Source organism: Numenius arquata, chromosome 17 (genome assembly GCF_964106895.1).
Source record: "Numenius arquata chromosome 17, bNumArq3.hap1.1, whole genome shotgun sequence".
NCBI lineage: Eukaryota > Metazoa > Chordata > Aves > Charadriiformes > Scolopacidae > Numenius > Numenius arquata.
Window position 1 is genome coordinate 1,113,129 of NC_133592.1, and position 10,373 is coordinate 1,123,501.

The following is a 10,373-nucleotide window of genomic DNA, read 5'->3' on the forward strand; positions in this document are numbered from 1 at the left end:
TAAATGTTTTTAAAACTAGTGCTGAACTCCCTCTCAATGGCTTTAGAGAAGATGCAACTCACTTGAAACCTGTACAGGCTGCCGTCTGTCTTAAGAGTGAGATTCTTTGGCTCCTGAAGAGGGTAGATGTATCCATATTTGACGAACAGGTCCCCCAGGTGGAGCGCCTCTGAAAATGGAGAAGGCAGACGTTTTGATTGCACAGAAACACCACACTGGAGTTTAAAAGTGAGCTGCTACGGAGAGAAGAATTCGTCAAAGAGATTTTGTCTATGGAGACCTTACAGTTTTACAACTCAAAGCTGAAAAGCCTCAATTTTTATATACAGATACCCACCTTCCTCAGTGATCTGCAAGCGCTGGAGAATCCACTGCAATATATCATTACCTGTAAAGCAAAGAAAACGTCAGGTGCTTGAAATCAGGAGTGTGCCAAAATCCTTGGGCGAAAACGAGCCTTCTCCATCACCCCTCCCTGCACCCTGAATCTCACCGAGGGCACAGACCCCTTCTTGCAAACATGCTTTCAAATGCTCCGTGCAAAAGAAGCGGAGATAAAACGCACTGTGGGTCTCTCCCTGGCCACGCTGTCGTTCAGGCTTTCTCCTGACCAAGCATCAGTCCCTGGGAGAGGGCGCCTGAGGCAGGCGGTGACCTCAGGGTGGCACGGCAAAGCACACGTGGCCTGAGGAACACTTAAACCCTCATCATTGGCTTAGAAAGGACTTAAGCAACGCAACAGCTTCCACGCCCAGGGAAGGTGAAGTGCCCCTTGCTTTGCACCATCTTATCTTGAAAGATTCAGTGCAAAACATCTCCAGACTCACAGAGCAGGGGGGTCCTGTCTCAGTTTGAGTAAGAGACCAGTGACCAGTCTTCTCCAGTCCTTTAGGAGACACCACTTTCTGTGCAGAAGGGATGTCCAAGTCTCAGACCCAGGCTGTAGTGGGTCATAGGATGCATCAAAGGGAAACAAGATTTCTACATTCACAAACAATCTCTCCCAGTTCTTTTGTTGGAGTGTGACCAGTCATACCCACAGTCAGCATGAGCCTCCAGCAGTTTTAGTTTTATGTTCTGGGGGGCATACTCCATGAACCTCCTTCCATTTAAACGGGGCAAAAATGCACTCATTCCCTGATCAATTATTGCTCTTTTCCTCCAAACGTCCCCTAGGGTTGCAGATTGAGATGTCGACCTTTCTTGACATTGCAGTGATGACTTAACTTTCTAATAGGGGCTCAGAGCTCTTATCCTATCGGCTGCTTCCTGAAATAGATGAAATTAAAGGATTATCTCATCACTCATCTCTAGACAGCTCCCTCTGAAAGTGTTTTCCCCTAAAGGTGCACATTTAATGTGGAGGTTTATTTGCCTTTTCTGTTGTAAGCTATTTTACTGACACTGAATTTAACCAGTTAGCTTCCTGCACGTGAAGAGCCAAGCTCTCTTCAGTGGGTCTGTGTCCACTGCTCTAATGTCTTCACCATTCCCTTACCAAACACCATCAGTCTCTTTTGCAACACCCAGAAGCCAACGGGTATATAAGGAACTTGCGCAGCACTAAAGATATCATAGTCTAGAGAGTGACGATGGCCACGCAAGGAGACTGGAACTCACTTGCCCATCAGAAGTTGACGAGAATTTATAACTTATGCAAGAGGGAACTTGTAGCAATTCTGGTTAAGGAACCAGAATAATGCAGACAGCACGCAATGAGGATGAACGTCAACGGGCATCTTCTCTCCACATCATTTAGCCATGGACTTTTAGGAAGTGGCATTTTACATTGGCCAGACATCAAGAGAAGTACTTGTTCCCCCTGCACTTAACCTGGGGGCAAGTCATATTCAGCACAGGGGAACCTTTTCTGCAGCGCTGCCTTAACTATTCACCAACAGCCAGGGGAGGCCGGGCCAGCTCCCCTGCAGGCGCAAAGCACTCCCCAAGTTCAGCTCATAACAGCTGTGTGAGGCAGGATATGGTCTGTATTGTGAGGCATGGAGGGTGCTGCCCAGAACCAGCTCCAGATGCTGGCCAAGTTCTCCTTACCCTTCCACTGACTGACTGTACCCATGGGCAACTGACTTCATCGCTGCTTCCTCATTTAAAAAAAAATAATGGGGCAAACAACACCCAGAGCCTACCGGGCTTTGCAAATACACTGGGGAAAAATTAATCTATTTGGCTACGTTGTCTGCCGAGTTGCCTGGAGCAAGCTCACTGGTTTCAGTGGGAGTTCTTGTTCTGGATTTCAAAGTGCTGCAGAAAGACCAAAGCAGGAGCAGGAAACTTCGGCAGAATCTGTGTGAATATTTATAGTGGAGGATGCCTCACCAGAGCTTTTGTGGAGAACGGGGAAGCGGAGGTACCGACAGTGCCCTGTGAAAGGAGCCAGGAGGCACAAAGGAGCCTGTGATAAGAGCTGCTGCAATGCCATATGTGACACAGCACAGCTCCCCACCCGTTTCTTCTTCAGCCTGCTTGAAGGAGGAAAAGCTATCATTTAGAGGCAGAGAAGTGGGTTGAGTATTTTGTTTTCCTGTGTACTGAAGAAAAATGATTATTAGCAGAAAACGTCAAAAGGGAGACTAATTGTTTATTACTCATTTCTGAAGTACCATCTTTCAGTCTGACTCCAGGCTGCCTATTTTAATCGGATTTTAACATTTATCTTTATTTGTGATCCAGCCTCACTGGGATTACGACAGGCCAGGAGGCTGAAGCATCTACTCACCTCTACGCTAAGGGAAAGTAAGGTCCCTGAAGTGAAACTCACATGAGACAGATAAAAGCATGTGATTATCAATCTTTGTGTCTCTGTCTCATTCTCACTCGGGTCTCATTTCAGTCCTAGCTCCCTGAATCAGAGGGAGCAGGTAAGTCTCAAAGGATGCACTGCAAGTATTTACTGGGGACACAGGCTCCAGTATGCAGCCAGGCAGTGATAACCCTGGGGGGGCATGGGGTCCACACACCGCTTTTCTTTGATGAAATTCCTTGGCCCAGTCCCTTCCCCCAGCAGCTCTTACCTGCCACAGCATGTGGGATGTTCGTGATCATCACCCTCTGTGTCTGCATCTTGATGCCCTTGTCTGGATTCTGCATCTCCATCATAAGCGCTTCAATCTGCAAAGCATGGCAGGGACATATTACAGGAGTGGAGAGGTGGGAGCCCCAGGACCACCGCAGCTCTGTGGTGCCCATCATTGCCCAGATGGGAATGTGCCACAGGAACAGATGCAGTGACCACAGTCCTCTCCAAACCTCCCCTTTTCCATCAGAGCTGCCACCTCCAAGCCATGTCAGCTCTCACACTGACTCACAGTGTCACTCCCTCCTACAGGAGACACACGCACAACCGGGGATAGGAGAGCAGGGACAGGTTGTAACCACTCCGTGGGAGCTGAGCTAAAAAATAAAAACAACCCTCTGCTACCCATAAATGTTCTTCTCTGGCTCAGTGGGCTATTTGCTGGTGCAACAAGAAAGAAAAAAGGGAGGAAATAAAATCTGTTCTTCTATTGCACAAATACCCCAGCTGTGCATAGACTTGTAGATATTGCACACCACACCAAGAAAATCAGCAATATTTTGGCTGAAGACCAAAGAGCAAAGGTTCTGTTTCTGGTCTGCAGATAATAACCAGACAGGACCTTAAAAGAGCAACAGGAAAAGCACACCGCTTTGCTCTAGGGCTGAGCAAGAAGCTCAAACCCGGGGGAGATGAGAACTGCCCGTCCTTTGAGAAAGCAGAGACACCACCCGAGCCAAGGCTTTGAAAAGCGGGCCAAGGACCAAATAGAGTGGGGACCAGAATTTACATGTGGGGAAGCAGGCTGCAAACACAGAAATAGAGCCCGGCTCGGAGGAAGGAAGTGTCCAAGGGACTCTCCAGCCATTCCTGCGGGCAGCTGCACCCACTCACACAGGGTCTCAGCCCTGTCTGTGGGCAGCAAAGCTCCGTCCCTCGGGGACGGGGCAGAGACCCACCATCCAGAGCAAGGCACCCTCCTGTCTGGCGGCATCTCCTGCTTTTGGCTCCTGAGGGATGCTGATGACTCATTTATGGACTCACTACCTGAGTTTTTAACAGATCATGTTACAGAGGATGAGTCTCACCCTCAGGGCCAGACTTCTTCTATTTCTGGCTCCCAAGTAGCTTTTTTTTTTTTTTGCTTTTTTTTTTTTTTTTAACATGAAGATTTTCAAAGGTATTTTCCTCCTCTTATATTTGACTTCCTGCTACCACCATCCTAAAAGTGCAAGAGCCTCCTGCTTGCACTCAGGATCCTCTGCTCAGACACATGGGGGTGGGCACGCTCCTCACCTCCTCCTTTCATATTATCTGAGTGCTGTGAGAGCACTGGCTTTGTGGAAGATGCTCTTCTTTTTGTCTTCCGCTTCCAGAGATGTTAAATCAAAACTGGTCCAACAGGACCAATTCGATCTCTCTGCACATTCATCTTGGGCGAGGCTGTAGCTTTTTAACTAGGATTAGAGGATTTAATGAATGTGACTTGATGACACTCGCACATAATGAAGGGTATTGTCTTCGCAGGCACCACAGTGACTTTGGTCCCACGTCTTGCCAAGTTCAGTGAGGATTTAAGCCTGTAGTGACAGGATGCACTCTGGGCTTGACAGTAAAAATGGATTTTCAACTGTTTTTAAAGCCAGTGTCAAATTAATACTAAAATGGAGAAGGCTGGTAAAATTTCACACAAATATTTGTATAAATACTTATATAAAAGATTTTAAAATAGCATAATCAGACCCAAAGCGATGGAATATGAAGACTTTTTTAGACCTTTTAACTGAACCCCCAGTTTCAGCCTCAGCAAGTTGAAGGTCAGGCGTGGAGGGATGCTGGTGTGGCTGCACAAGACTGGACAGTCCAGCAGGCAGGGCACTAATTTAGGAAACTCAGATTCAGTTCCCTCTAAGCAAACGTGGGTGATCTTGGGGAAGTCACTAACTCTCTCCATAACCACGTCAGCACATGGGGATACTGGGGGCAAACACAGTGCTGCTCATCACCCCGGTGCCATGACCACCAGGCAGGTCCCACCAGGCTCCAGTGGGACCTGTTTCCTGCAAGCACAGCACACCCTGCCCCAGCACGGGGCTGCCCTTCGCTCCCTGGGGGCTCGAGAGATGGGTCTTTACCAGCCGAGAGTGAGGAATTGGCTCAGAAACCCACACAGCCTCTCAGCACAGCATGTTCCCTTTCTTCAGCGAGCAAAGAGCTCCAGACTCTTGTCACGTTCATACCCCGCTGGGCTCCCTCTCGCCGTTGGAGAAATAATATATATTAAAAAGAAACAAGTGAGATGAGCCAGGGAGCTGCTGTTGGGGGGTGCCTGCTGCTCCGGCTGCAAACCATGCACTTCGCTGATCAAACCTCAGCCTGTTTCTTCCTCTGCTCCTAAGGGAACGCTGCTGCTGATGGGCTGCTGGTGATGAGGAGTTGCTATCAGCACCAGCCTGCCAGCGGGAGGCCAGGAGGGCTGGCTAAAATCCATTTGCTTGCATTGCTAAAGGCTCTAGCACATTTTGTCACACTTTCAGCCAGAGAAGCGCTGTCTGGTTTGAATTTCGTAGAGCTAGAAGCCACTTCCTGACGCTGGTTGATGGGTGGAGACGTGCACGGAGGTAAATACCAGCAGGAGGACTGCTGAAGGAGCCAGGCTCCGGGGCGAACTCAGACCAAGCACAGAGCCACCACCAGGCGAGTGTCCCACCGAGGTCTCCTTCAGACCAACTGGAATCTCTGCACGGAGGTGACCTCACCCCGAAAGCCACAGAGGAGACAACAGGAAAACTGTCTGCCCCCCATCTGATCGTAAGAAGTCGCCGGGTTCCCTGAGTGCAAAGCAAAACTCACAAATGATAAGAAAAAGCATTTCAGGAACACATGGGAAGCCCTGAGGAGGGTGAGGGTCCTCTCCGCAAACGATGAGCGATTGATGAGGTGCCCATGGCTCTGGAGAAGGAGGATGGATCCAGCACAGATGCTGTCCCACGGGAGGGAGCACTGGGGGCAGATGACCGCTGATGGATTGCTTGGGTGAGTTACCCCAGGTGTGTTTCCCACCCTTGTTTCTCTGAGCTTTACGCTTTGGGCATCCGCCAGCTCCCCACGGCCCCGGCATCCGCAGCGCAGCAGCCTCAGGCTCTGGGTGTGGAGACAGTGACACGACACAGCAAAACCCTTCCGAGGTGAGGAGTTCAGCCCCTCTCAGCGCCAACCCATGCCAGATCTGAGGCATCTTTGCTTCAGATGTAAGACAGACAAATTTTCCCAGCAGGCTCCAGCTCTCAGCCGAGTGCCCACCGCTGGTGCTATAATTAAACATCTGCTGCTTTCCCTGTCGTGAGTATTTGCCCAGTTCTAGCCCCCGTCACTGCCTGGCACTGTTTGCAAAGAGCACCCCTTCCTGCTCTGATTTCCGAGGTAGCAACTATGTCCTTCACTGAAACTCCAGCCTCAGAAAGCTAATTCTGTTGTTTTCTAGGTCTACAACTAACAATCCTGCTTTGCATATTCACGGATGATCAGAAAAAAAGAAGAAATGAAAAACAATCCTTCTTTTTCTTAATTAAAGCTGAGAGGGGGAGGCCCGTTCCCACCCAGTGCTCAGCAATCCCACTCCCCAAGGAAGTGAATCCGTGACTGGGGAGGGCAGGGCTGGGGCTGGCTGGCTCTTTCCACGTGTTCCCTCTCCCCTCGCTGTCCCGCCGTCACCGCTCCGGCCGAGCCTCCTACTTAAACCCGCACAGCAGCAACACCCAACCGAAGCACAGCCCCACGGGAGCTCCCCTGGCAGCACACCACGCTCAGCGCGATCCTCAGCAGAAATGCGTAGCACCGGCATCTCTCCATCTGGAACAGGGAAAGGGAGGATGGGACGAGGCTGAGTTTGGCCTAAGGCTCAGCTCCAGCCATGTCCAGGGCCTCACTCGGAGAGCAGGAGTCCGATGGATACCTCTTTTCAGCAAAAACACAATTCAGATGCTCACACACCTCGAGAAATGAGGCAGATGAGGGCCAGCAGCTGCCGGAGAGTCTAAGCCCAGAGAATTGAAGCCAGGCTGGAGAAGCCCCCTGCCACGCTGCGGACCCCAGGCTGGTCCCTCCCCAGTTGCAGCGCTGCCTCGGGAGGAGCCACTGGGGACCAGAGTAAGGAGGAGGCAGAGGAAAAAGGCGAGCGGCATCCATCAGCCCTACCCACGAGCCGTGAGTCACGATGCAGCTCCTGTAGCACAGCAGGGAAAAACACACAGCACAGCCCTGCCCAGCGCTGCCTCCTGCTCTGCCAGCTGATGCCCAACGGAGGCCACGTCCTGGCTGCTGGGGCAGGCACAGGCACCGACAGCTGGGCTGATTCAAGCTCTCCCAGCATCTGGCCAAGCGCATACAGCCAAAATGCATTTCAGAGGCTTCCTCCTTGTCCCGACGGACTCTTGTGCCAATATATTTTCTACCAAGACAGTTTAGGAGGGGAAAAAAATAGAATAAAACAACCTAAGCATTAGTCATGAGTATTTCATGGACTAGCAGGCATTGCAGGGCTTGGAGGGGACTCCCCAATTCCCCCACGGTTTGGCCATGAAGACCAAGCTCTACACCCAAGTCGTGCAGAGCAACCTCACAGCAAGTACACGGCACTGCCCACCACCACCGAAGCAACTCCTTTTCCTCTCCCGTGTCTGACGGCAGGATTGCTGTGGTCACAAGCTGCGGAGAACCAGCGCACAGAGACACATCGCAGCTGCAAAAGCGCAACAGGGGCAGCAGCCCGACAGCAGGGCAGGAATCCCTCCCTGTGGCTGGTGCAAACCCTCAGTAACAGCCTACGTGCCAGCTGGTGGCAAAGCCTGAGCACAGACTTAAGCAATTAACAAAGCTTCTCTCTAGGATTTTAGGTCCTTGCAGATCTCAGCCTGCCAGGCGCTCGCTGGACACCTGCCGAGCACCCTCAGCTCCACCACAGGCAACCAGTAAAGGTGCTCGGTATTTCAGGGGAGCTCTGAGGACACGGCCATCGGCATACAGACCACGCTGCCATGTAACCGCCCAGGCTCCGTCCACAGCTTCCCTGAGGTCTGAAAAAAACAGGAGGAATGAGAGCAAAGGAGAGCCAAAGCCTTTCTGCTGACCATCCGGGAGCTTCCTTTCCTCATGCTCACAGCTCTTAGACTTGCAAAGCACCGGAACTATTCAAACCCTCTCATTGCTCACAGTGTGAGTAGCGCACACTCGTACAGTCCGTGACAGCAGTTCTCTGTATTTTAACAAGTCTTCCCACCTGAAGAACCCGGAGCACTTTGCAAAGACGGCTACGCTCCTATGGAGCAGCTGAAGCGCAGCTGCTGGAGGTTGTTTTCTCAAAGCACACAGTTTCTCCTCTGCACCCTGCATCCAGCTCCACAGAATGTTACTCAGTGCAGAATCTGGCCCAGAGTATTTCCTTTGGCAGGGCTCCCCAGCCAAATTTACCTTGAAAGGCATAGCACCAAAGAAAACACCTTCTTTACTTCCTCTAGCCTAAAAAGCACACTGCCAGGCTCACAGCTTAGCACTGAACAGCCCCAAATTTCCTCCCTTCTCCCCCTGGAATCCTCCTCAGGTCGTAGGCGTTGCAGGAGAGCTAACTGTGACTCGAACAGCAACTGCCTGGCTGTACTTGTCACTGGAAATTCAGCTAATTCCACTCAACAGGATAAGCCACAGGCAGGGGAGGTGGGCAGGAGAAAAGCTAGCTTAACACTCGGCTTTTTAAAATCTGCAGATACCAATTATACGGAAACTGGCTACACTTTTGAATGAATGCTACAGGAAAAAAAAACACTGAATGTTTTACAAAATTATGCATCACATCCAAAAGCGTGGGCATACGCCTTCCCACTCCTTCAACTGCTTCTGGTCACAAATACGCTCACTTCTGAAAAAATGGAAAGAGGCAGAGAGCAGACAGTTGGCCACGACACATCCTCCCAAAGTGGACATCAGGGGGAAGCACTGGGAACGCGTGGGCTGGACCCACTGTGGCCCAGAGCTGAACTGGGTGGCCTGGCGCCGCAGATGATGGGTTTTCCCCTAGGAAATGACACAGGTTTTAGGGTCTTTGGGGAAAACGATGGGAGAGGGAGAAAACGTGTCAGGAGAATAATTCAGCTGAGGCTAAGCTATAAAAATAAACGAAATCACAGTTTATTTCCTCTGGGACTCCAGCACACGTTGCCCCTCAGCCCCCAAGCCTGCACCCCGGAGCCAGCTGGGACCCACAGGGCTCCGCAACAGGTCGCAGCCTCAAACCCCGGGGAATAGGGCTGCCACCCCTCCGACCCCACACCTCCAGAGGGACCCCGGAGAGCCGTGGCCGTGCAGGATGCTATGAACACGGGTCCCCACACCCGGAGCACCGGTCAGCGCTGCCCCAGGCACCGCATCGCTCGCCTTCGCTGATGCCCAGAGGAGTGCGGCGCTCAGCCCTCACCTTTTTCAGGAAGGCCATCCGCGGCCGGTGGCGCTGGCCCTGGTCGAGCCGTGTGACGGTCATGGTGCCGGTGCGGGCAGGGCAGGGCGGAGCGGAGCGGAGCGGCGCGGGCTGGCGGAGCGGCGGCCCTGGCCGGGCGCACCTGGCTGCGGCCCCCGCCACCCGCCGCCGGCTCCGCTCCCTGCCGAGGGCGGCGCCAGCGCTACGCGCCGCAGCCAATCAGCGCCCGCCGTCCCACGCTCATTTACATGAAGGCGTGGGGCGGCGCGGCGGCCGCCTCGGGGCGCTAGTGGGAAGGCGCTCGGCCCGCCGCGGGGGCGTGGCCGGGAGGAGGGGCGGGGCCGATGGAGACTTTGGGGGAAACAGGAGCTGGCAAAGCCCCGAAGCACCGCTGGTTCCTCTGGAAAGGGGAGAATCCCTCCCCAAAACACCCCCAGCTGAAAGCACAGGGGAGACCCCCCTGCAGCGCTGCCTCCAGCTCTGGGGGTCCCAGCGCAGGAAGGACATGGACCTGTTGGAGCGGGGCCAGAGGAGGCCACGGAGATGCTGGGAGGGCTGGAGCCCCTCTGCTGTGAGGACAGGCTGAGAGAGATGGGGGGGTTCAGCCTGGAGAAGAGAAGGCTCCGGGGAGACCTTAGAGCTTCCAGTTCCTAAAGGGGCTCCAGGAAAGCTGGGGAGGGACTCTTTAGCAGGACCTGTTGCAATAGGACAAGGGGTAATGGCTTTAAACTAAAAGAGGGAAGATTTAGACTAGATATTGGGAAGAACTTCTTTGCTGTGAGGGTGGTGAGAGCCTGGCCCAGGTTGCCCAGAGAAGCTGTGGCTGCCCCATCCCTGGAGGGGTTCAAGGCCAGTTTGGAGGGGGCTTGG

At 52.7% G+C, this 10,373-nt stretch overlaps 1 protein-coding gene across 1 annotated transcript in view; it reads right to left on the reverse strand.

Moving 5' to 3' along the window:
* RGS9 (regulator of G protein signaling 9) overlaps nt 1-9,566 on the reverse strand; it is a 33,410-nt gene extending 23,844 nt beyond the window's left edge. Inside the window, exons 1-4 of the mRNA XM_074160045.1 lie at nt 9,504-9,566; nt 3,033-3,129; nt 338-388; nt 63-169 (exon numbers count right to left, since the gene is read on the reverse strand). Of these exons, the coding sequence (XP_074016146.1) occupies nt 63-169; nt 338-388; nt 3,033-3,129; nt 9,504-9,566 (318 nt within the window). The remainder of the gene's footprint in view (nt 1-62; nt 170-337; nt 389-3,032; nt 3,130-9,503) is intronic.
* Between the last annotated feature and the right edge of the window lie 807 nt (nt 9,567-10,373).